At 46.1% G+C, this 27,371-nt stretch overlaps 1 protein-coding gene and 1 pseudogene across 1 annotated transcript; one reads left to right on the top strand and one right to left on the bottom strand.

Moving 5' to 3' along the window:
- Positions 1-878: 878 nt before the first annotated feature.
- LOC134945913 (5S ribosomal RNA) lies at positions 879-997 on the bottom strand (annotated as a pseudogene).
- Positions 998-26,533: 25,536 nt separating this feature from the next.
- On the top strand, positions 26,534-26,956 carry LOC135050206 (uncharacterized). Its single transcript, XM_063956465.1, has one exon. It carries the CDS (start codon positions 26,534-26,536, stop codon positions 26,954-26,956), a length of 423 nt encoding a protein of 140 aa, XP_063812535.1.
- Positions 26,957-27,371: the final 415 nt, after the last annotated feature.

The following is a 27,371-nucleotide window of genomic DNA, read 5'->3' as shown; positions in this document are numbered from 1 at the left end:
CGGAACGCCTCCCCCGGGCAGGCGATGTGGTCAGAATGTGCAGTAACTTTTTTTTTTTTTTTTTTAAATAAACTTTATTTAACGTGGACATTCTTCTGCTGGTCCACACAGCTCTACTGCGCATGCGTCGGGGGCCTCCGGCGGTGCACACAGGAAGAAGGGAGAAGGGCGCATGCGCACAGATTGCGGCGCCGAGCCGATGTGGAAGGTGCGCTACCGCAGGACAGGTAGGATAACGCACTCACACATCGGCGGGGGCCATCTTCATACATTGTGGCGGCGGCAGCGGGCGTATCACCACGATAATGTGGTGATATGCACCTGGACACATAACGTCCGTTAGGACGTTTTTAATACATTACCCCCTATATTGTTTATACCCAGGTTTGACATAGTGCTATTGTTGACTTCTGGATATTTATTAAGCTTAGTATTATTTATGCAGAGAGTATTAAATATTAAATATTATTTAGACCTTTCATTCAAGTATAAACACGATGCATATGTGTGTTAGGGGTATATTAGGTGAATAGTGATATATAAAAAAAGTAGTATAATATTACATAAATATATAATAATCATTGATAAGCTAGTGCAGAAATACTAGGATAATGTGAGGATAAGAGATAAAGTGATAAGTGGGGGAAGGGGTATGGGACGAGGTCCTTTCAGAGATAAGGTGGAGATCTTGAATCGTGAAATAGTCGGGAAAGGGGTGTCTAAAGGTGGTGTATTACTTTATGAATAGACGTAAGGAATATTTAGCACTAATAAAACTTATATAAATATATATAATGGAATATGATTGTGCAGAAAGTGAATAATGCGTGTGTCAATATTCCCTTGTAGTATTGCCGTTACGAGTTCTCTGGTCTACACTTATACAGTACCCAATCTTCTCAAGGGGTTACCCACTTGGTACTGATTGGGCCCAACACTGCTTAGCTTCCAAGATCGGACGAGATTGGGCGAGTGCCAGTGCGGTGTGACTGTATTCATTGGCGAAATGACTTATTCACACAGTAACAGGTTTTTATTAGGAATATTTGACATTCTATCTTAGGAACTTAATAAAAGTGCAGAGTGCCGAAAGAAATAAAATGTACTATACACATCCATGATTGCTTGCTTGTCAATGCCTCCGTCAAAGAAAGGGTGCAATTTCGTATCCTTCATTGAAGCCTAGAGGATGTGTGGTTTTTAATTGGAAAATCCAGAACATTTCTCTTTGGGAGAGTTTCTTAGCCAGGTCTCCACACCTGTCACCACTGGTCACGTGTTCGATGGCTTTGAAGGACATCTCTTCCGGATTTGAATTGTGTTCAAGTTTAAAATGTCTATAAAGTAGATGAGTTTCCAGTTTATTCTTGATATTCCTCACGTGCTCTTGTATCCTGATCTTGAGAGTTCTTTTTGTCTTTCCCACATATATATATATATATATATATATATATATATATATAGTAATATTTCCTTCCCCACCTGTGGCTCAAGTGTATATGGCAAAGGACAAGAGGCGGCACTCCAAGGTCTTAGTAAACTTTTGTATTCAAATCATGGTGCAAAACAAAGCAATCATGTGCAAAAATAGAAAGACATGGCACAGGTGGGGAAGGAAATGTTACTGCATTATCTTTAGGAGGGCACCTAGGCATTTCTTTTGCTGCATTGAGTGTCGGATGTATATATCTGTATGTGTGTGTATATATATATATATATATATATATATATATATATATATATATATACCCAATGTATATCCAGACCACGGATCCAGAATAGAGGGCACTCACCAGTCCAACTTCAATTAAAGGGTTTTATTGATACATCAGAATCAACTCATAGTGTCGACGTTTCGGCTTAGACAAGCCTTTTTCAAGACAGCCCAGGAGACATCTGCTCAGCATGCCAGGAATAAGCATACTGACAACCTCTCACGGGCTCCCCTATATACTGCACACAATCAATTAGTTATCTTAATTACCGGAAATGCATCACATTAACCCACCCTGGGTTCTCCGTGTTATTTCACTATATAATCATAATATTTAGAGTACATATCGTGTAACAGTGCCATAGAGTATATTAGCCTTATATATACATACCAGACAATCATCAACATATAGACTGATTAAAGTACTAACCGAGGTTTTAAATTAACGTCCATACCGGAAGCAATCGTATTTGCGTTCCACCGGCTTCAATGGACGTTTCTCCACCCACATTAACAACTATGCCTGAAGTGCGTCACGTCACATCCGTCGCACAGTAACATGTAACCGGAACTGCGACCCTTGCGTCTCACAGCGGAGTATTTGCGTTCCACCTATTATTTACTAGAGGGGCTTCACATTTCACAGAGTACCTCCAGTATAAAATACCCTTCGTCAGAAATATGCAATGTTATCACAGAGTGTGTCTAACATTATATAGAGGAGCCCATAAGCCATCACCACACCACATTAAAATACACATCACCCTTCCATATTGGACCGCCCGTCATACCACATCAGACCCAAAGGGTCAAAGGTGTATGTCAGCCAATCCATATTGGACATATATTAAAAAGCTAATAAATAGTTAAACTAATTAACTCGTAAATGGTATAGGAACATCTAATGTAATATCGTTTTCATTGTACTTCTCGCTAATGATCAATCAGGATCAAAGCTGTTTTGTTGTACTTAACTTTCAATGTATAAAGAATTTCAGTGGGTTATTCTCATTTAACCCACGTGGTACAACAATGTCCAACGTGCTTCAAGTTTCTTCAATGCGAGTACTCGATCGCCACCTCGCACCAATTCCGGGATCTGGTCAATAACCATACATCGTAAAGATGAGACCTGATGATTATACTGAAGGAAATGTTTAGCTACCGGTTTATCAGTTTCTTTTGTATCAATCGCTGTCCTGATCGAGTATCTGTGGTTTGCCATTCTGTCCCTGAATGACCTGCTTGTCATTCCAATATAGTATAAGCCACAAGGGCAAATAACCACATAGATGACAAAGGCACTCGTACAAGTGAGATTGTAGCGGATCTTGATTTTAGTTTCATTATGTGGATGTCGGATCTCTCTTCCACTTATCATCGAGTTACAGGTGGTGCAACCTTTGCATTTGTAGCAACCTGTTCTACCCGATCTCAACCAATGTGAAGAGGTCTTAGTTGGCTGCATCGTTGGTCGCATTAACAACTGGCGCAAATTCGGACCCCTTCGATAGGCTCTCATTGGGGGGCTGCTACCCTTGAGATTCAATTGTGGGTCTGATGTCAACATAGGCCAGTGTTGCTCATAGATGTCACCTGTAATGTGTGAAGTGTGGTCATATGTGCTCACATGTACCATTCGATCACTTTTCACAGCCCGCTCCGCTTTGCTCAATGGGTTTCTGAAACGATATGCCTTTTTGATACATCTGTTTAGAGTTGTTGGTGAGTACCCTCTTTGCAGAAATCTGGTTTCTCTGACGTCCTAGTGGATGCTGGGACTCCGTCAGGACCATGGGGATTAGCGGCTCCGCAGGAGACAGGGGATTAGCGGCTCCGCAGGAGACAGGGCACAAAAATAAAAGCTTTAGGACTAGGTGGTGTGCACTGGCTCCTCCCCCTATGACCCTCCTCCAAGCCTCAGTTGGGTTTTTGTGCCCGTCCGAGCAGGGTGCAATCTAGGTGGCTCTCCTAAAGAGCTGCTTAGAAAAAGTTATTAGGTTTTTTATTTTCAGTGAGTCCTGCTGGCAACAGGCTCACTGCAACGAGGGACTTAGGGGAGAAGAAGTGAACTCACCTGCGTGCAGGATGGATTGGCTTCTTAGGCTACTGGACACCATTAGCTCCAGAGGGATCGAACACAGGCCCAGCCATGGAGTCCGGTCCCGGAGCCGCGCCGCCGACCCCCTTGCAGATGCCGAAAAGTGAAGAGGTCCAGAAACCGGCGGCAGAAGACTTTTCAGTCTTCATGAGGTAGCGCACAGCACTGCAGCTGTGCGCCATTGTTGTCAGCACACTTCACACCAGCGGTCACTGAGGGTGCAGGGCGCTGGGGGGGGGCGCCCTGGGCAGCAATGATAATACCTTGTTCTGGCTAAAAATACATCACATATAGCCCCTGGGGCTATATGGATGTATTTAACCCCTGCCAGGTCTCACAAACACCGGGAGAAGAGCCCGCCGAAATAGGGGGCGGGGCCTATCTCCTCAGCACACAGCGCCATTTTCCTGCACAGCTCCGCTGCGAGGAAGGCTCCCAGGACTCTCCCCTGCACTGCACTACAGAAACAGGGTAAAAAAACAGAGAGGGGGGGCACTTTTTTGGCGATATTGATATATTAAGCTGCTATAAAGGAAACAACACTCCTGTAGGGTTGTTCCTATATATTTATAGCGCTTGGGTGTGTGCTGGCAAACTCTCCCTCTGTCTCCCCAAAGGGCTAGTGGGGTCCTGTCTTCGATAAGAGCATTCCCTGTGTGTCTGCTGTGTGTCGGTACGTGTGTGTCGACATGTATGAGGACGATGTTGGTGTGGAGGCGGAGCAATTGCCGGTAATGGTGATGTCACCCCCTAGGGAGTCGACACCGGAATGGATGGCTTTGTTTATGGAATTACGTGATAATGTCAGCACTTACAAAAATCAGTTGACGACATGAGACGGCCGGCAAACCAGTTAGTACCTGTCCAGGCATCTCAGACACCGTCAGGGGCTGTAAAACGCCCTTTACCTCAGTCGGTCGACACAGACCCAGACACGGACACCGAATCTAGTGTCGACGGTGAAGAAACAAACGTATTTTCCAGTAGGGCCACACGTTATATGATCACGGCAATGAAGGAGGCTTTGCATATCTCTGATACTGCAAGTACCACAAAAAGGGGTATTATGTGGGGTCTGAAAAAACTACCTGTAGTTTTTCCTGAATCAGAGGAATTGAATGAAGTGTGTGATGAAGCATGGGTTAACCCCGATAGAAAACTGCTAATTTCAAAGAAGTTATTGGCATTATATCCTTTCCCGCCAGAGGTTAGGGCGCGCTGGGAAACACCCCCTAGGGTGGATAAGGCACTCACACGCTTATCAAAACAAGTGGCGTTACCGTCTCCTGAAACGGCCGCCCTCAAGGATCCAGCTGATAGGAGGCTGGAAACTACCCTGAAAAGTATATACACTCATACTGGTGTTATACTGAGACCAGCCATCGCCTCAGCATGGATGTGCAGTGCTGGGGTGGTTTGGTCGGATTCCCTGACTGAAAATATTGATACCCTGGATAGGGACAGTATTTTATTGACTATAGAGCAATTAAAGGATGCTTTTCTTTATATGCGAGATGCTCAGAGGGATATTTGCACTCTGGCATCGAGAGTAAGTGCGATGTCCATATCTGCCAGAAGAAGTTTATGGACGCGACAGTGGTCAGGTGATGCGGATTCCAAACGGCATATGGAAGTATTGCCGTATAAAGGGGAGGAATTATTTGGGGTCGGTCTATCGGATTTGGTGGCCACGGCAACAGCCGGGAAATCCACCTTTTTACCTCAGGTCCCCTCCCAACAGAAAAAGACACCGTCTTTTCAGCCGCAGTCCTTTCGTTCCTATAAGAACAAGCGGGCAAAAGGACAGTCATATCTGCCCCGAGGCAAAGGAAAGGGTAAGAGAGTGCACCAAGCAGCTCCCTCCCAGGAGCAGAAGCCCTCCCCGGCTTCTGCAAAGCCCTCAGCATGACGTTGGGGCTTTACAAGCGGACTCAGGGGCGGTGGGGGGTCGACTCAAGAATTTCAGCGCACAGTGGGCTCACTCACAGGTGGACCCCTGGATCCTGCAAATAGTATCTCAGGGTTACAGGTTGGAATTCGAGAAGTCTCCCCCTCGCCGGTTCCTAAAGTCTGCTCTGCCAACGTCTCCCTCAGACAGGGCGACGGTATTGGAAGCCATTCACAAGCTGTATTCTCAGCAGGTGTTAGTCAAGGTACCCCTCCTACAACAGGGAAAGGGGTATTATTCCACACTATTTGTGGTACCGAAGCCGGACGGCTTGGTAAGACCTATTCTAAATCTGAAATCTTTGAACCTGTACATACAAAAATTCAAGTTCAAGATGGAGTCACTCAGAGCAGTGATAGCGAATCTGGAAGAAGGGGACTTTATGGTGTCCCTGGACATCAAGGATGCTTACCTGCATGTCCCAATTTGCCCTTCACATCAAGGGTACCTCAGGTTCGTGGTGCAAAACTGTCATTATCAGTTTCAGACGCTGCCGTTTGGATTGTCCACGGCACCTCGGGTCTTTACCAAGGTAATGGCCGAAATGATGTTTCTTCTGCGAAGAAAAGGCGTATTAATTATCCCTTACTTGGACGATCTCCTGATAAGGGCAAGGTCCAGAGAACAGCTGGAGGACGTAGTAGCACTAACCCAAGTAGTGCTGCAACAGCACGGGTGGATTCTGAATTTTCCAAAATCTCAATTGACCCCGACGACACGTCTGCTGTTCCTGGGAATGATTCTGGACACGGTTCAGAAAAAGGTGTTTCTTCCGGAGGAGAAAGCCAGGGAGTTATCCGAACTTGTCAGGAACCTCCTAAAACCAGGAAAAGTGTCTGTGCATCAATGCACAAGAGTCCTGGGAAAAATGGTGGCTTCTTACGAAGCGATTCCATTCGGCAGATTCCACGCACGAACTTTTCAGTGGGATCTGCTGGACAAATGGTCCGGATCGCATCTGCAGATGCATCAGCGGATAACTTTGTCTCCACGGACAAGGGTGTCTCTACTGTGGTGGTTGCAGAGTGCTCATCTGTTAGAGGGCCGCAGATTCGGCATACAGGACTGGGTCCTGGTGACCACGGATGCCAGTCTGAGAGGCTGGGGAGTGGTCACACAGGGAAGAAACTTCCAGGGAGTGTGGTCAAGCCTGGAGATGTCTCTTCACATAAATATACTGGAGCTAAGAGCGATTTACAATGCTCTAAGCCTGGCAAAACCCCTGCTTCAGGGTCAGCCGGTGTTGATCCAGTCGGACAACATCACGGCAGTCGCCCACGTAAACAGACAGGGCGGCACAAGAAGCAGGAGGGCAATGGCAGAAGCTGCAAGGATTCTTCGCTGGGCGGAAGATCATGTGATAGCACTGTCAGCAGTGTTCATTCCGGGAGTGGACAACTGGGAAGCGGACTTCCTCAGCAGACACGATCTACACCCGGGAGAGTGGGGACTTCATCCAGAAGTCTTCCACATGATTGTGAACCGTTGGGAAAAACCAAAGGTGGATATGATGGCGTCCCGCCTCAACAAAAAACTGGACAGGTATTGCGCCAGGTCAAGAGACCCTCAGGCAATAGCTGTGGACGCTCTGGTAACACCGTGGGTGTTCCAGTCAGTGTATGCGTTTCCTCCTCTGCCTCTCATACCAAAAGTACTGAGAATTATACGGCAAAGGGGAGTAAGAACGATACTCGTGGCTCCGGATTGGCCAAGAAGAACTTGTTACCCGGAACTTCAGGAGATGCTCACGGAAGATCCGTGGCCTCTACCTCTAAGACGGGACCTGCTTCAGCAGGGACCATGTCTGTTCCAAGACTTACCGCGGCTGCGTTTGACGGCATGGCGGTTGAACGCCGAATTCTAAGGGAAAAAGGCATTCCGGAAGAGGTCATCCCTACCCTGGTAAAAGCCAGGAAGGAGGTGACTGCACAACATTATCACCGCATTTGGAGAAAATATGTTGCGTGGTGTGAGGCCAGGAAGGCCCCGACGGAGGAATTTCAACTGGGTCGATTCCTACATTTCCTGCAAACAGGATTGTCTATGGGCCTCAAATTAGGGTCCATTAAGGTTCAAATTTCGGCCCTGTCGATTTTCTTCCAGAAAGAATTGGCTTCAGTTCCTGAAGTCCAGACTTTTGTAAAAGGAGTACTACATATACAGCCCCCGGTTGTGCCCCCAGTGGCTCCGTGGGATCTTAATGTAGTTTTGGATTTTCTCAAATCCCATTGGTTTGAGCCACTCAAATCGGTGGATTTGAAATATCTTACATGGAAAGTAACCATGCTACTGGCCCTGGCTTCAGCCAGGAGAGTGTCCGAATTGGCGGCTTTATCGTATAAAAGCCCATATCCGATTTTCCATTCGGACAGGGCAGAACTGCGGACGCGTCCTCAGTTTCTGCCTAAGGTGGTTTCAGCGTTTCACCTGAACCAGCCTATTGTGGTGCCTGCGGCTACTAGCGATTTGGAGGATTCCAAGTTGCTGGACGTTGTCAGGGCATTGAAAATATATATTTCAAGGACGGCTGGAGTCAGAAAATCTGACTCGCTGTTTATACTGTATGCACCCAACAAGCTGGGTGCTCCTGCTTCTAAGCGGACGATTGCTCGTTGGATTTGTAGCACAATTCAACTTGCACATTCTGTGGCAGGCCTGCCACAGCCTAAATCTATCAAGGCCCATTCCACAAGGAAGGTGGGCTCATCTTGGGCGGCTGCCCGAGGGGTCTCGGCATTACAACTCTGCCGAGCAGCTACGTGGTCGGGGGAGAACACGTTTGTTAAATTCTACAAATTTGATACCCTGGCTAAAGAGGACCTGGAGTTCTCTCATTCGGTGCTGCAGAGTCATCCGCACTCTCCCGCCCGTTTGGGAGCTTTGGTATAATCCCCATGGTCCTGACGGAGTCCCAGCATCCACTAGGACGTCAGAGAAAATAAGATTTTACTTACCGATAAATCTATTTCTCGTAGTCCGTAGTGGATGCTGGGCGCCCATCCCAAGTGCGGATTGTCTGCAATACTTGTACATAGTTATTGTTACAAAAAAAATCAGGTTGTTATTGTTGTGAGCCGTCTGTTCAGAGGCTCCTACGTTTGTCATACTGTTAACTGGGTTCAGATCACAGGTTGTACGGTGTGATTGGTGTGGCTGGTATGAGTCTTACCCGGGATTCAAAATCCTTCCTTATTGTGTACGCTCGTCCGGGCACAGTATCCTAACTGAGGCTTGGAGGAGGGTCATAGGGGGAGGAGCCAGTGCACACCACCTAGTCCTAAAGCTTTTATTTTTGTGCCCTGTTTCCTGCGGAGCCGCTAATCCCCTGTCTCCTGAGGAGCCGCTAATCCCCATGGTCCTGACGGAGTCCCAGCATCCACTACGGACTACGAGAAATAGATTTATCGGTAAGTAAAATCTTATTTTTCATCTCGTCTATCTGCAGTACAGCAAGTTCATGGGATGAGTTTATTCTTAGAACCCTCAGGAACTGAGATATCGGTAGACTTTCTTTTAGCTTGGGGGGATGTTGACTGGTAGCTAATAAGGTGGTGTTCCAATCAGTCACCTTCCGAAAAAGCATAGTACCAAGTCCAGCTCCCTCTTTCCACACTGTTACATCCAAAAATGTAACTGTAGTCTGATCTATGTTATAAGTGAATCTGATAGGTCCCACCAATCCATTGAGGGTGTCTATCATATTGATCAATTCGTCCCTTGTGCCAGACCAGAGTAAAAAAATATCATCAATAAACCTCATATATCTAATCAATTTAGGTGCAAACTGAGATAATGTGTTTACATTCATATACTGCCATATATAAATTGGCATATGCCGGTGCTAGATTGGAGCCCATGGCTGTACCTTTAATTTGGGCATAATAATCACTTCCATACATAAAATAATTATGTTTCAGTACCAGTGTAGTCAAATCAGTTAAGAATCTTATCGGTGGCTTCTTATGTTGAACTTCAATTAAATGCTGTTCAATTGCCTCAATCCCATCTGAGTGCGGGATTACAGTATATAGTGACTGTACATCCAATGTTGCTAACCACACCTCCGAATCAGGTAACACAATATCTTTGATCTTAAGCAAAAAATCTGATGTGTCTCTCACATAACTACTGGTTTTGCTTACTAGTGGTTGCAAAAATTGGTCAATGTAGATAGCAAGTGGTTGAAGGAGTGACCCTTTAGCCGAAACGATTGGACGACCCGGCGGGTCCTCCAATCGTTTATGGACTTTCGGCAGGGTGTACAATATTGGTGTAACAGGATGTTCAACCTTCAAAAATGAAACTGTGTCATCATCAATCCAACCTGCCCCAAAGCCCAGGTCGATGGTCTCATATGTTCATCACAGAGTTGGCGTCTAACCTCACTATCATACTGGCACCAGTCCTGAATCACCACCGCCCCGCCTTTATCAGCGGGACGTATGGTGATGTTCTTATTATCCCTTAGGGATTTTAATGCCGGCCTTTGTTCAGTGGATAAGTTAAAGTATTTAGGTGACGTTTTCACCCTATTCACCTTCTCTGTTTCTACCATCCGTGTAAACGTTTTAATGCTAGCATTATGTGATATAGGGTCATAATAACTAGGCTGTTTACATTTATTGGACTCATTAGATGTACTCTTGTTACCAAATTGTTCCCTTAGTCTCAATTTACGTCCAAAGCGATAATTATCAATCATCCAATTAAATGGATCGTGTGTAGTTGTTGGGACGAAAGAGAGACCAAGTTCCAATACTGACATTTCCGCATCATTTAGGGCATATGAGGAAAGGTTGAAGACTGTACTTAAGTCCGTGGCTTCGGACCTCTTCTTTTTACACTTACCACCCCTCCTTTGTTGGCACCTCGGCCTCCGCCTCTTCGGAAGGGGGGGTATACAAAATCGCCTGTCCCTAAAAAACGTTCCCTTCTGATTTCATTAGGGTCAGTTGCTTCTCCCTCAGACGATGATGGTACCGAGGAGTTCCCTTCTTCTAAATCTACTCTCTGACGGCGATATCGAAAGGGACGTCTGGCTCGATTCTCATTTGAGTTACCTATTAGCCACCTGTAGACAGTGTGTAATTTGTAATCACTGTTTACAGTTTCCAGCTTTTTACGTTTAAATTGTAATAATTCCTGTTGGTACATATCGATCTGTCCCTTAAGTTTCTCAACCCAGGGTTCTGTTTTTTCACTCATAATCTTTTTCATATACAGATTTTTAAAGGCCTCAATTTCCACTCGCAGTTTCTTGAGCTCACCAGTTACTTCCTCTATTACGAGGAGAATAAGGTCAGACGAGCACTTATTGAGGACAGCACACCACTTTGCACAAAATGTGGGATTATTCCTCCCCAGGGTTGGTATATTATGTACCCTAAACCCCCTGGGTATTTTTTTAGATCGATGATATTCACTGAGGAATTGACCATGTAGGACCAGATCTGTTTCACGTTTTCTCATTCTGAGAAGTTTATTATATAAGTCAGACACTGTTTCAGCAGGTAATTCAGAAAACTCAATCTGGTCAAAATAGATTTTATCCGCGTCATCATCAGTTAAAGATAGAAAATTGGTTTCAGCTGCCCTCAATAAGTCCTCGTCAAACACATTAACACCTGTTTGTGACATGGTAAAATAAGAAACTATACTCTGATCTGGCACAAGTTTGGACAAATGCGAGAAGTACACACTATACCATAAGAGTATATACAACCTTCAAATCACCACAGTGTGTGATCTGTACATCAGTATATACTCCCAGCAGCAATTCAGATATCACTAGCATAAAAAATCAAAAAAATGTATAAATGATTATACTTTCATAATTCAGCTTCATCAGCGGGTGCTTGACAAAGAAATCCAAAACAATACAGTCCTGGATCCACTAATATCTATTTGTAATGTCCGCACTCACAGCAGTTAATAGTCACCATCGGGGTGCTCCTCAAGAAAGCCCAAATACGGACATACGGCTCAGTTATATAAGGCTAATATACTCTATGGCACTGTTACACGATATGTACTCTAAATATTATGATTATATAGTGAAATAACACGGAGAACCCAGGGTGGGTTAATGTGATGCATTTCCGGTAATTAAGATAACTAATTGATTGTGTGCAGTATATAGGGGAGCCCGTGAGAGGTTGTCAGTATGCTTATTCCTGGCATGCTGAGCAGATGTCTCCTGGGCTGTCTTGAAAAAGGCTTGTCTAAGCCGAAACGTCGACACTATGAGTTGATTCTGATGTATCAATAAAACCCTTTAATTGAAGTTGGACTGGTGAGTGCCCTCTATTCTGGATCCGTGGTCTGGATATACATTTGGTATATGTGGATGTCCGTATTTGGGCTTTCTTGAGGAGCACCCCGATGGTGACTATTAACTGCTGTGAGTGCGGACATTACAAATCGATATATATATATATATGTATATATATATATATAGTTTATATAAAACAATGCGTTCATATAATATATATGTGTTCATATAATGATCCAATGCAATTTTTCTAACGTCCTAGAGGATGCTGGGGACTCCGTAAGGACCATGGGGAATAGATGGGCTCCGCAGGAGACTGGGCACTCTAAAGAAAGATTTAGTACTACCTGGTATGCACTGGCTCCTCCCTCTATGCCCCTCCTCCAGACCTCAGAATCTGTGCCCGGACAGAGCTGGGTGCTTTTAGTGAGCTCTCCTGACCTTGCTAATAAGAAAGTATTTTTGTTAGGTTTTTTATTTTCAGAGAGCTTCTGCTGGAAACAGACTCTCTGCTACGTGGGACTGAGGGGAGAGAAGCAAACCTACTAACTGCGGGTAGGTTGCGCTTCTTAGGCTACTGTACACCATTAGCTCCAGAGGGATCAAACACAGGACCTGACCTTGTCGTCCGTTCCCGCAGCCTCGCCGCCGTCCCCCTCGCAGAGCCAGAAGCCGGCGGGTTGAAGCAAGAAGATGTCAAAATTGGCGGCAGAAGACTCCTGTCTTCATATGAGGTAGCGCTCAGCACTGCAGCTGTGCGCCATTGCGCCCACACTAACCCACACACTCCGGTCACTGTAGGGTGCAGGGCACAGGGGGCGCCCTGGGCAGCAATTAAGTACCTCCTGGCAAAAGCAGCATATATATAGTTGGACACTGTTATATGCGTGAGCCCCCGCCATTATTTTTATACAAAATTGCGGGACAGAAACCCGCCGCTGAGAGGAAGCTCCCCAGGCTCTCCCCTGCAGATTCACGGTAGAAAGATGGTAAAAAAGAGAGGGGGGGGCACATACATTTTGGTGCATTAATCATAATACAGCAGCTACTGGGTAAACACTAAGTTACTGTGTGATTCCTGGGTCATATAGCGCTGGGGTGTGTGCTGGCATACTCTTTCTCTGTCTCTCCAAAAGGCCTTGTAGGGGTCCTGTCCTCATTTAGAGCTTCCCCTGTGTGTGTGGCGGAACGCGTGTGTCGACATGTTTGACGAAGAGGGCTATGTGGAGGCAGAGCAAGTGCAGATGAATGACGTGTCGCCACCGACGGTGCCGACACCTGATTGGATGGATATGTGGAAGGTGTTAAATGATAATGTAAACTCCTTACATAAAAGGTTGGATAAAGCCGATACCTTGGGCCAGTCCGGGTCTCAACCCATGCCTGATCCTACAGCGCAGAGTCACTCAGGGTCTCTAAAGCGCCCACTATCCAAAATGGTTGACACAGATATCGACACGGATTCTGACTCCAGTGTCGATGACAATGATGCAAAATTGCAACCTAAAATGACTAAAGCCATCCGCTACATGATTATAGCAATGAAGGAGGTTTTACACATATCAGAGGTAAACCCTGTCCCTGACAAGAGGGTTTATATGTATGGGGAGAAAAAGCAAGAGGTGACTTTTCCCCCTTCACATGAGTTAAATTAGTTATGTGAAAGAGCGTGGGATTCCGCCGATAAGAAAGTGCTGATTTCCAAAAGGTTACTTATGGCGTATCCTTGCGCTGGGAATCCTCCCCTAGGGTAGATAAAGCTCTCACACGCTTATCTAAGAAGGTGGCCCTGCCGTCACAGGATACGGCCGCCCCCTAAAGGATCCTGCAGATAGAAAGCAGGAAAGTATCCTGAAATCTGTTTATACACATTCAGGTACTCTACTGAGGCCGGCAATTGCGTCGGCTTGGATGTGTAGTGCTGTAGCAGCGTGGACAGATAATCTGTCTGAGGAAATGGATACCTTAGACAGGGATACCGTTATGCTGACCCTGGGGCATATAAAAGACACTGTCCTATATATGAGGGATGCCCAGAGGGACATTTGCCTACTGGGCTCTAGAATTAATGCAATGACAATTTCTGCCAGGAGGGTCCTGTGGACTCGGCAGTGGACAGGTGATGCCGACTCCATAAAACACATGGAGGTGTTACCTTACAAGGGTGAGGAATTGTTTGGGGACGGTCTCTCAGACCTGGTTTCCACAGCTACTGCTGGGAAGTCAAACTTTTTGCCATATATTCCCTCACAACCTAAGAAAGCACCGTATTACCAAATGCAGTCCTTTCGCTCACAAAGAAGCAAGAAGGTCAGAGGTGCGTCCTTTCTTGCCAGAGGCAGGGGTAGAGGAAAAAAGCTGCACCTTACAGCTAGTTCCCAGGAACAGAAGTCCTCCCCGGCTTCCACTAAATCCACCGCATGACGCTGGGGCTCCACGGTGGAGCCAGGAGTGGTGGGGGCGCGTCTCCGACATTTCAGCCACCAGTGGGTTCGCTCACAGGTGGATCCTTGGGCTATACAGATTGTGTCTCAGGGATACAAGCTGGAATTCGAAGTGATGCCCCCTCACCGTTACCTCAAATCGGCCCTGCCAGCTTCCCCCATAGAAAGGGAAGTAGTGTTAGCGGCATTTCACAAGCTATTTCTCCAGCAGGTGGTGGTAAAGGTTCCCCTTCTTCAACAGGGAAAGGGATACTATTCCACAATGTTTGTGGTACCGAAACCGGACGGTTCGGTCAGACCCATATTGAATTTAAAGTCCCTGAACATTTATCTGAAAAGATTCAAGTTCAAAATGGAATTGCTCAGAGCGGTCATTGCAAGCCTGGAAGAGGGGGATTTTATGGTGTCTCTGGACATTATTTATTTATTTATTATTTATTAACAGTTTCTTATATAGCGCAGCATATTCCGTTGCGCTTTACAATTAGAACAACAGTAATAGAACAAAACTGGGTAAAAACAGACAGAGGTAGGAAGGCCCTGCTCGCAAGCTTACAATCTATAGGGAAATAGGCATGGATACACAAGGATAGATGCTACCTATTGCATAATGGTCCACCAGATTGCTAGGTTCTTAATGGGTTGTATGATGATACCCCACAAAGCTATCCAAGTTACATCAAGGATGCATACTTGCATGTCCCCATTTATCCACCTCATCAGGAGTACCTCAGATTTGTGGTACAGGACAGTCATTACCAATTCCAGACATTGCCGTTTGGGCTCTCCACGGCACCGAGAATATTTACCAAGGTAATGGCAGAAATTATGGTGATCCTGAGAAAGCAAGGAGTCACAGTTATCCCATACTTGGATGATCTCATAAAGGCGAGGTCCAGAGAGCAGTTGCAGATCAGCGTAGCACACTCTCAGGAAGTGTTGCAGCAGCATGGCTGGATTTTGAATATCCCAAAGTCGCAGCTGATTCCTACGACGCGTCTGCCCTTTCTGGGCATGATTCTGGACACAGACCAGAAGAAGGTGTTTCTCCCGGTGGAGAAGGCTCAAGAGCTAGTGACTCTAGTCAGAGACCTCTTAAAACCGAAACAGGTGTCGGTGCATCACTGCACGCGAGTCCTGGGAAAGATGGTGGCATCGTACAAAGCCATTCCCTTCGGCAGGTTCCATGCGAGGATCTTTCAATGGGATCTGTTGGACAAGTGGTCCGGATCGCATCTTCAGATGCATCGGCTGATCACCCTGTCTCCCAGGGCCAGGGTGTCTCTTCTGTGGTGGCTGCAGAGTGCTCACCTTCTCGAGGGCCGCAGGTTCGGCATACCGGACTGTGTCCTGGGGACCACGGATGCGAGCCTCCGAGGTTGGGGGGCAGTCACTCAGGGAAGAAACTTCCAAGGGTTGTGTTCAAGTCATGAGGCTTGTCTGCACATAAATATCCTGGAACTAAGGGCCATATGCAGCGCCCTGAGTCAAGCGGAGCCCCTGCTTCGCAACCAACCGGTGCTGATTCAGTCAGACAGGGCGGCACAAGAAGCAGAGTCGCGATGGCGGAAGCCACCTGGATTCTTCGGTGGGTGGAGAATTACTTGCAAGCACTGTCAGCAGTGTTCTTTCCGGGGGTGGACAACTGGGAAGCGGACTTCTTCAGCAGACACGACCTCCACCCGGGAGAGTGGGGACTTCATCACGAAGTTTTCACTCAGATTACAAATCGATGGGAACTACCACAGGTAGACATGATGGCGTCCCGTCTCAACAAAAAACTACAAAGGTATTGCGCCAGGTCAAGAGACCCTCAGGCGATAGCTGTGGACGCACTAATAACACAGTGGGTATTCCAGTCGGTCTATGTGTTTCCTCCTCTTCCTCTCATACCCAAGGTACTGAGAATCGTAAGACGAAGAGAAGTGAGAACAATACTAATTGTTCCAGATTGGCCAAGAAGGGCTTGGTACCCGGAACTGCAAGAAATGCTCACAGAGGACCCATGGCCTCTACCTCTCAGACAGGACCTGTTGCAACAGGGACCCTGTCTGTTCCAAGACTTACCGCGGCTGCATTTGACGGCATGGTGGTTGAACGCCGGATCCTAGCGGAAAAAGGCATTCCGGGGGAAGTTATTCCTATGCTGATAAAAGCTAGGAAGGACGTGACAGCAAAGCATTATCACCGTATATGGCAAAAATATGTTGCTTGGTGTGAGGCAAGGAAGGCCCCTACAGAGGAATTCCAGCTGGGCCGGTTCCAGCACTTCCTACAGTCTGGAATGACTATGGGCCTAAAATTAGGGTCCATAAAGGTCCAGATTTTGGCCCTATCCTTTTTCTTTCAAAAAGAATTGGCTTCACTGCCTGAGGTTCAGACGTTTGTTAAGGGAGTTCTGCATATTCAGCCCCCTTTTGTGCCACCAGTGGCACCTTGGGATCTTAACGTGGTGTTGAGTTTCCTGAAATCCCACTGGTTTGAGCCATTTAAGACCGTGGAGCTAAAGTATCTCGCGTGGAAAGTGGTCATGCTGTTGGCCTTCGCTTCGGCTAGGCGTGTGTCAGAATTGGCGGCTTTGTCATGTAAAAGCCCCTATCTGGTTTTCCATATGGACAGGGCAGAATTGCGGACTCGGCCGCAATTTCTGCCGAAGGTGGTGTCATCTTTTCATTTGAACCAACCTATTGTGGTGCCTGCAGCTACTCGTGACTTGGAGGACTCCAAGTTGCTTGATGTAGTCAGGGCTTTGAAGATCTATGTAGCCATGACGGCTGGAGTCGGGAAGACTGACTCGCTGTTTATCCTGTATGCATCCAACAAGTGCTCCTGCTTCAAAGCAAACCATTGCTCGCTGGATCTGTAGCACGATTCAGCAGGCTCATTCTGCGGCGGGATTGCCGCATCCAAAATCTGTAAAGGCCCATTCCACAAGGAAGGTGGGCTCTTCTTGGGCGGCTGCCCGAGGGGTCTCGTCATTACAGTTTTGCCGAGTGGCTACTTGGTCGGGTTCAAACACATTTGCAAAATTCTACAAGTTTGATACCCTGGCTGAGGAGGACCTTGTATTTGCCCATTCGGTACTGTAGAGTCATCCGCACTCTCCCGCCCGTTTGGGAGCTTTGGTATAGTCCCCATGGTCCTTACGGAGTCCCCAGCATCCACTAGGACATTAGAGAAAATAAGATTTTACTCACCGGTAAATCTATTTCTCGTAGCCCGTAGTGGATGCTGTGCGCCCGTCCTTAGTGCGGACTTTCTGCAATACGTGTATATAGTTATTGCTTAATAAAGGGTTAAGTTATGTGGCATCCGTTGAGTGATGCTCGTTTGTTGTTCATACTGTTAACTGGATATGTTATCACAAGTTGTACGGTGTGAGTGGTGTGGCTGGTATGAGTCTTACCCTGGATTCCAAAATCCTTTCCTTATAATGTCAGCTCTTCTGGGCACAGTTTCCTTAACTGAGGTCTGGAGGAGGGGCATAGAGGGAGGAGCCAGTGCACACCAGGTAGTACTAAATCTTTCTTTAGATTGCCCAGTCTCCTGCGGAGCCCATCTATTCCCCATGGTCCTTACAGAGTCCCCAGCATCCACTCCGGACTACGAGAAATAGATTTACCGGTGAGTAAAATCTTATTTTTATTGTCATGAAAATTATCTGCATTGCAAACGTGACTGTGTGTCTGTATCTGCTATGTAATTCACTGTGGTGTATTCCAGATATATCTATCACTGTATACTGTACCCTAGAGGACTAGGTGTGTCTGGGTCAATATATAGTGCATCACAGTATTTACCTATTATGTGTATTATACTGTGTACTCAGTCACACAATACCGGATTTATTTGCAGGTGTTGTGTACTGGGTACTCAGTCACATGCAAACGGATTTATTCGCAGGTATTGTACTCTGGCTTCATCGTACTAAGCCGCTTACTGTTGAATTTGTGTATAATGTTTAACATGTAGGGCAGTAAATCTGGGGACGCTCCTGCAACCCTGCAGAGCATGCGCAACGGATTTAATGGAGGGAAAAGTTTTGTGTGATGGTCTGTGTACTGTGGGGGTCATTCTGAGTTAAACACTTGCTAGCAACTTTTTGCAGAGCTGCGATCAGGTTAAATCTCGGCAAAACTGTGCATGCGTATGCACCACAATGCGCAGGTGCGTCGTATGGGTACAAAGAGGATCTGTGCTGGGCGATGGATTTAACGAAGAATCCATACGCACAGCCAATCGCAAGGTGATTGACAGAAAGAGGGTGTTTGTGGGTGTCAACGGACCGTTTTCTGGGAGTGTTTGGAAAAACGCAGGCGTGTCCAATCGTTTGCAGGGCGGGTGTCTTGACGTCAATTCTGGGCCCAAAAAGTCTGAAGTGATCGCAGCGGCTGAGTAAGTCCAGATCTACTCAGAAACTGCAACAAACTTTTTTGTGCCATTGGCTGCAAAAGCGTTCGTACACTTGCAAAGCGAAAATACATTCCCCCATCGGCGGCGACTATCTGATCGCAACACAGCAAAAAGTTACTACCGAGCGATCAACTCGGAATGGCCCCCTATGTCTCATACATCTCGCAGTCAGTCAGCAGCTCCTGTAATCAATCAGAAACCAACCTGGGCTATGTTCTCAAACCTACTGGGTTCTCTAACTGAACTCTTTATGCCCCCTATGGGACCACCTGTCACATTACAGTCACTGATATTCCCATGGATACTCCGCTTTGGGCGGGAAAATTTTACCTTACAGGTTGTAGCATATGACTCATCCCTTGCTCAGGTAAAACCCTATTCCAGGTCACTCTCGTGTCTCTGGGTCATCTAAGCAGGCTGCTTCCTCCTAACTATCCAATAATATCTCAGATATTTTATCTGAAGAGAGGGGAAACATGCGGTCTTCTCAGTATCTGTATTAGGTGTTTCTGACAAGGACTTTTCATTGCTAAATGATACCACAGACCTTATGGCTACTGGGAAGCAAATCCTACAAATCATGATGATAGGAAGATTCCCCTACTGTGGTTAAGCAAACTGATATGTTCAACCATCAGAGGGTAAATAAAATTCTGTTAGCACATTCTGACCATTTAGTGTACATCAGACAGGACCCTTGGTTTAATCCAGGGAAGGTGTTCCCCCAGTCTACAACGGACATTAGCTCAATATCCTCCGCCTGCAGAGTTATATAACAAATAGATAATTCACTGCTAGTGAACTAATGTGTCACCCATCGGGTGTCATCCACTCTGCCTGTCACCACTGTCCCCTCACTGTAGGAACCGACAGATAAGCATGTGGAAGGATGCCTGAAGTCTATTAGTCCCTTACAGGTGTTGTACATAGATCAGGATTGCATCCCCTTGGGGCTGCAAAATATATTGATGATTGGTTCAGGCATTAGAGGATGTGAAGCCCGAGGATATATTTGTCAATGCCAGACATTCTCTGTCTCACAATGCTACCGCCACCAGTTCTTTACACCAGGAGGCGTCTCCTGAGGCGGGTGTGTCGGCTGCCAAGGCGTTGAATACGTCTGTCCTTGCTCACCGTATTCTGTGATTGAGGTCATGGAAGGTGGAACTGGACTCCAAAAGTCCTTGGAGGGATTCCCCTTTAGTGGAGACATCCTCTTTGGGGAAGACCTAATTAAAAAATGGGTCTGGCTCCGACGGCTACTGCGTCTGCTTTTCTCTCAAATGCTAATCCTTCTGCACAGAGGGCAAAAAGTACCGCCTTTACCTGCTTTCTGCCTTATGAAAAAGCGAAGGTCATGTCTCCTGCTCCCAAAAACCACTAAGCCCACAGCCTAATAATCCTGGGCAGTCCATCTGCCTGCTTCTACATGTGACAAGCCTGCTACATGATGGGACAGGCCTCTCTCTGGGGGTCTCCAGGGTGGGAGGCCGACTTCTGCGATTCACCCATGTCTGGTTAATGACCACTTCAGACGCATTGGTATGACAAGTTGTTTCTCACGGGTACGCAGTCTCTTTCAAGAGGCGTCCCCATCGCCAGTTTTGCACAATGGTTACCCCTTTGGATCTGTTAAAGGCACAAGCTCTAACATTGGTTGTGAGTTCCCTCCTGGATACAGGAGTGGTGGTGCCGGTACCTCTATACCAAAGAGGCAGAGGATACTATTCGACCCTGTTTCTAGTACCGAAACCCAATGAGTCTTTCCGGCTTATACTCAACCTCAAATCACTGAAAAGTTGTGAGAGTATCCAAGTTCCATCTGGAAACACTGCGCTCAATTGTACTGGCCATGGAACCCGGAGATTATATGGTATCCCTGGTTATACAAGATGCTTACCTGCATATACCTATTACAATATCGCATCAGCACTATTTGCAGTTTGCTGTTGGCAACCTACACTATCAGTTCCAGGCTCTGCCGTTTCGACTGGCCACAGCTCCTCAGATCTTCACCAAGATTATGGCCGTGATGACGGCTCATCTCCATCGCCAGGGAGTAAGAATCCTGCCGTATCTGGACGACTTGCTGATCCTGGCAAACTCCCACGATGTCCTACTCAGTCATCTATGACTGACGGTAAACTTCCAACAAGCCCACGGGTGGCTCATCAACTACAAGAAATCCTCGCTGGTCCCTGTTCAGAACATGGTGCACCTGGGGGCACTGCGGGACACACACATCCAAAGGCTGTTCTTGTCTTTGGAGAAAGTCCTGAAGCTTCAGGACAGGATCAGATACTTCCGGTCTTCAGGACAAGGGATCCTCATGCAGCGTTCGTGGACGCACTGGCAATTCCATAGAACTTTTGGCTGCCGTATGTGTTCCCTCCAGTGTCAATCCTGCCCAGGGTAAAATGGAAGTTCAAGCAAGAAGGAACAATACTACATCTAGTCGCTCCAGCGTGGCTCAGATGGCATTGGTTCTCAGACCTGCAGAGTATCTCGATAGAGCGTCCTCTTCTACTTCCTAAACACTCAGTTCTCCTTGTTCAGGGCACTCAGGGTGTTCTACAGATTCAGCCTTCCTCTGTCCCTCCTGTGGCTCCGTGGGATCTGATTGTTGTTCTGAATGCCATACAAGAGTCTCCATTTGAACCTGAGTCTGTGGACCTTAAATGCCTTACGCTTAAGGTCATTTTTCTGTTGGCTATTGCCTCTGCTAGGAGGGTGTTGGACTTAGGCGCTTTGTGCTGTCATCCACCCTTTCTGATTTTTTACCATGACCGGGCAGTTCTGCGAACTCGCCCTGGTTATTTGCCTAAGGTGGTATCATCTTTTCACCTTAACCAGGAGACTGTGGTTCTGGCGTTTGTCTCTTCTGGTGTGTCCTCTAAAGAAGGATCTTTGGATGTGGCACGGGCTCTCCGTATTTATGTGGAAAGGACTGCCTCGATCAGGAGGTCAGATTCCCTTTTATGTACTTTTTGGTTTTCACAAACGTGGCTGGACTGCAGATAAGCAAACCTTGGCCAGATAGATTAGAATGGTGATTGCACAAGCCTATGCGCAGGCTGGGCTCCTAGCTCCTCCTGCTATTAAAGCCCATTCTACTCTGTCTGCCGGACCTTCTTGGGCGGCCTGCAGTGGCGCGACCGCAGAACATTTGTCCAAGGTGGCTACGTGGTCCTCAGTGAACACATTCATCAGGTTCTATGCCTTTGATACTTCCGCCTCCCAGGATGCTTCCTTTGGACGCCGGGTTCTTGTACCCTCTACAGTGCGTCCCCACCCATGAGGAAATGCTTTAGGACATCCCCGATGTTATTCCCTGTGGAATACCAGTGTACCCCGCTGTAGAAAAGTAGATTTATGGTAGACTTACCATGGTTAAATCTCTTTCTGCGAGGTATACTGGTTTCCACAGGGCGCCCACCCTGACGCACTTTGATTCTTGGGTTTGTATGGCATTAGCCACTAGTCCCTTCTCTTGTCGTGAGAACATGGTTCTATGTAACTAACATCTACCGTCTCTCTTACCTGCTACTGCATTGTACTGGTTAACAAAACTGAGCTCCAGTGCCTGGAGGTGGGGCTATAGAGGAGGCGGTGCAGTGCATCCTGGGAGCAGTCGAAGCTTTAGCCTGTTGGTTTGGTGCTTCGGATCAAGATCCAACTCTACACCGCCATGTTATTCCCTGTGGAAACCAGTGTACCTCACAGAAACATGTAACCATGGTAAGTCTACCATAAATCTCTCTCGCTCTCTCTCTCTCTCTCTCTCTCTCTCTATATATATATATATATATATATATATATATATATATATATATCACGAATATAATACTTTATATTGCATTTTATATATAAATTATATTTTTATATATTTTTTTGGACAGTTGTATGGAATAAATATTGTCAAACTACGCATAAGAGCCATGAGGATCTATTATAAGTAACTGGAGTACCATTGAAAGATACCTAGATGAGAGATCTTATTTTCCATTCTGTATGTTTGGTACGCTTATTATAGAAGAACAACTTTTATATGTAAAGATACCTTTTATATGTTGAGAACTACATCCATTTAAAGCTAGTGTGGTATGCTTTCCATGTTTTCATAAACCCTGGGTGCAGTCAGAGCTGGATTAAGGCTTCGGGGGCCCCGGGGGTACTTAAGACAGTGGGGCCCTAAAATCTACAATTAAAATCACAACATCTTTAATTACTACAAAGAAAATTACAATTCGGTGGTAAATTTGAAAGAATATTTCATATACATGCAGGTATATATAATATATACGTGTGTATATATATATATATATATATATATATATATATATATATATTTACGTATGTAAGCTGAAATTATGAAGTGGGGGTATGGAAAAGTGAAGGTTGCAATTATGCAAGCACCTCCAGGGAAGGGGGCATGGCCACTCAAAAGGGGGCATGTCCTTCAGTGTAGTTTACCACACCATATACCCCTTATACACATTATGCACCACAATAGTAGGACCCCTTATACTACCTAGTACTGATGCCCCTTTCACATTATACCACACAGTATGAGCGGAAATTCCCATTATACCACACAGTATGAGCGGAAATTCCCATTATACCACACAGTATGAGCGGAAATCCCCATTATACCACACAAATGAGCCGAAATTCACATTATAGCACATGGTATGAGTCAAAATTCACAATATAGCACAAAGAATGAGACGAAATTCACACGATAGAACACAGAATGAGACGAAATTCACATTATAGCACACAGAATGAGCCAAAATTCACATTATAGCACACCGTCTGAGCCAAAATTCACATTATAGCACACTGAATGAGATTAACAATATAGCACACGGTATGAGTCGAAATTCACATTATAGCACACAGAATGAGGCGAAATTCACATTATAGCACACGGTATGAGCCAAAATTCACATTATAGCACACGGAATGAACCAACATTCACATTATAGCACACGGTATGAGCCAAAATTCACATTATAGCACACAGAATGAGCCGAAATTCACATTATGCCACATGGAATGAGGAAGAATTCAGGGAGAGTGACAGAGGGACAGGGAAAGTGACAGCAGGGACATAGGGACATGGAGAGTGACAGCAGGGACATAGGGACAGAGAGAGTGACAGCAGGGACAGTGAGAGTGACAGAGAGAGGGACAGCAAGGGCATACAGTAGGGACTAGGGAGATGGAAAGACAGCAGGGTAAGATTACCTACAGTATTTAGCAGCGGCGGTGCTGAGGATGCTGTGGTCTGTGGTGCGGTGGATGAGGAGGCTGTGGCCGGCATGGTGCGGAGGAGGCGGAGGCGCAGAGAAGGACTGAGGGTGGCGGCGGGCAGAACGGGAAGCCCGGAAACGTTGGTGTATAAGATGAGTGTTTAATACACCTTTGTGAATTGCTTCAAAGACTCTTGAGTGCCGCCTTGTCTCTTTTCAAATGTTGCTACCAATTTGGAGGGCACACACACATACATATATATATACACACATATATATATTTTTTGTCCAACATTTGGTGGTGTTGTATCTTTGCTTGAGGAAAGGGCTGCTGCCCTGAAACAGCTGTCGCTTTACAATACACCTTCATTCTGTATCTATTGCCTCCAGTGCCATTTCTTTTGGAGTACTATATATATATATATATATATATATATATATATATATATATATCAAACTTGCCTACCTGACCCGCTCCATGAGGGAGAAAATGCACTGTTCCTGGACTTTCCTGGTAATGTATGATTGCCATCACCTGTGGTGAGCTAGTTAATTGATAAGAAAGGTGTTTCACCACAGGGGATGGCAATCATACATTACAGCCAAATTTTTTTTGTATGTGAATATATATTCTGGCGCCCCTTAGTGGGGCGTGGCTTCATGGGGAAGGGAAGTGACCACAGAATAGAATAAATTCACATTACACCACACAGTAGTGTCCGTTAGTCACGTTACACCACAGTAGAGCCGCTTATACATGTTACGCCACAGTAGAGCCGCTTATACATGTTACACCACAGTAGAGCCGCTTATACACATTATGCTACTATAGAGCCGCTTATACACGTTCTGCCATAGTAGAGCCGCTTATACACGTTCTGCCACAGTAGAGCCGCTTATACACATTATGCCACAGTAGAGCCGCTTATACACATTATGCCACAGTAGAGCCACTTATACAAGAGCCGCTTATACACATAATGCCTGACTAAAAAATTCCTGATTCGTGCCCCGTATAATATTTGTCATTTTTCCTCCTTATAGTAATGTCCTTTACACAATAAGACACACACCGTAATGCCCATTACACAATATGCTGCACACCATAAAGCCCATTACATTCCACAGGGTAATGCCCATGAAACATGAAGCCACACACCGTAATGCCCATGACACAATATGCCACACACTGTAATGCCCATGACACATGATGACACACAGTTATGCCCCGATACCATTTTATGTCTCACACACAATAATGCCCATTACAAATTATGACCCACAGTAAGGCTTCTATTTACTTTTAAATGACATGCTCGTTGTCAGGTGTCTAATGCTCTGGGTTCCTTGCTTGTTGTGCAATAGTGCCATATGTGCAATAGACCATTCATAATAAGATACTTATTACTTTTTAGATGTACCTTTATGGGTTCATTTAAGTGCTTGCTCCCCCAATACACACTGTGCATCTCTATTTTTTGTGTTTTAACATATCCATGTTTTAAGCTTTGTATGGGGAGAAAGGTGTTTTCTCCCAAACCTGCTAACCTTTTTTATTATAATATTTATATACACATTAGGGCAAAGCTAAGCTGGGATAGGAGGGGGGGAGACTGGGTGCTGTATATTAGAGGTGGATGGGAGCTGGGGAAAGGGCTGCCACAGAATTAGGAGCGGTGCTGGGTATAGGTGAGAGCCCAAGACAGAGTAGGTGGGAGCTGGGTACAGGATGTGTAGGCTGGGACAGGCACAAGGATGCCGGGTATGGTCCGTATTGGAGGTTGAGGGCCAGGAGACTGGAGCTGTGCTAAGAGGAGGGAGCGAGTGTAGTAAGGGGGGGGGGGGTGTTTGGGGTTGCAGGGCTTTAGTGGTAAAGAGGAATCAGAGACAGGAGGAAATGAGATCCAGTGAAGGCAGTGTGGGACTCCTGGGGCAGCGGTGCTGGCATATGGCTCCACAATGGTGGCAGGTAAAGCAGGCAGGAGAGGAGAGAGACATCAGGGAGGAGTGAAAAAGAAAGATGGCCTGTGACCCTGTATTGATTACCGTGGGCTTAATGACATCATAGTGAAAAACCAGTACCCTTTGCCTCTTATCACCGAGTTGTTTGATTGTGTCAGTGGAGCCAACATCTTTTCCTAGTTGGACCTGAGGGGTGCATACAAGCTCATCCGTATCCGAAAGGGTGATGAATGGAAGACCGTGTTTAACACCCGTGATGGATATTATGAGTACCTTGTCATGCCTTTCGGACTCAGCAACGCTCCAGTGGTATTTCAACATTTCGTGAACTAAATCTTCAGAGAATTCCTCTACCGACGTGGTCAACCTCGATGATATCCTCATCTTTGCCAATGATCTGAAGGAACATCGTTACTGGGTCAAGGATGTCCTGTCCCATCTCTGTGCCAATCATCTTTATTGTAAGTTATAAAAACGTGTCTTCGAGGTCAAGTCAATTCCGGTTTCTGGGTTACATCGTGTCCAGTTCTGGATTAGAGATGGATCCTAAGAAACTCCAGGCTATCCACGATTGGCCAATACCCACGACGCTCAAAGGTGTTCAAAGATTCCTGGGGTTCGCCAATTATTACAGGAGGTTCATTCAGGGGTTCATTGCGGCACCAATAACCGCTCTCACACGGAAAGGTGCCAATTCCTCCAAGTGGTCGGAAGAAGCTACCCAAGCCTTCCATCTTCTTAAGCAACGATTTGTCTCTGCTCCAGTACTGAAGCAGCCTGATACCAGCTTACCCTTCACCTTGGAGGTGGATGCCTCTTCAGTAGGGGTCAGTGCAGTTTTATCTTGATGGCCACTTACATCCCTGTGGCTTCTCGCGGAACTTCTCTCCTGAATGCAACTACGCCATTGGCGATCAAGAACTTCTAGCCATCAAGCTCGCTCTTGAAGAATAGAGATATTTACTGGAGGGAGCTTCTCATACTATCACCATCCTGACAGACCACAAGAATCTCCTGTACCTGAAAGCCATCCAATGCCTCAATCCGCGTCAATTTAGGTGGGCACTCTTCTACTCCAGGTTTGACTTTAAACTCTCGTTTTGTCCAGTGTCACAGAATCGCAAGGCTGATGCTCCTTCCCACTCCTGGGAGCAATAAAATGAGTCAGAATCCACTTGTAAGAATCCCATTATCGATTCAGTGGCATTCTCCACCGTGGGAGTGGACTCTATACCTCCGCCAGGGAAAATCCTCATAAAACCG

The sequence above is a fragment of the Pseudophryne corroboree genome, chromosome 1 (assembly GCF_028390025.1).
Source record: "Pseudophryne corroboree isolate aPseCor3 chromosome 1, aPseCor3.hap2, whole genome shotgun sequence".
Lineage (NCBI taxonomy): Eukaryota > Metazoa > Chordata > Amphibia > Anura > Myobatrachidae > Pseudophryne > Pseudophryne corroboree.
Note: the sequence above shows the minus strand (reverse complement) of the source record. Positions and strands in the feature narration are given on the sequence as shown.

Excerpts from the sequence above, each read along its gene's own strand:
- LOC135050206 (XM_063956465.1), top strand. The coding sequence starts at position 26,534 with ATGTCCTGTCCCATCTCTGTGCCAATCATCTTTATTGTAAGTTATAAA.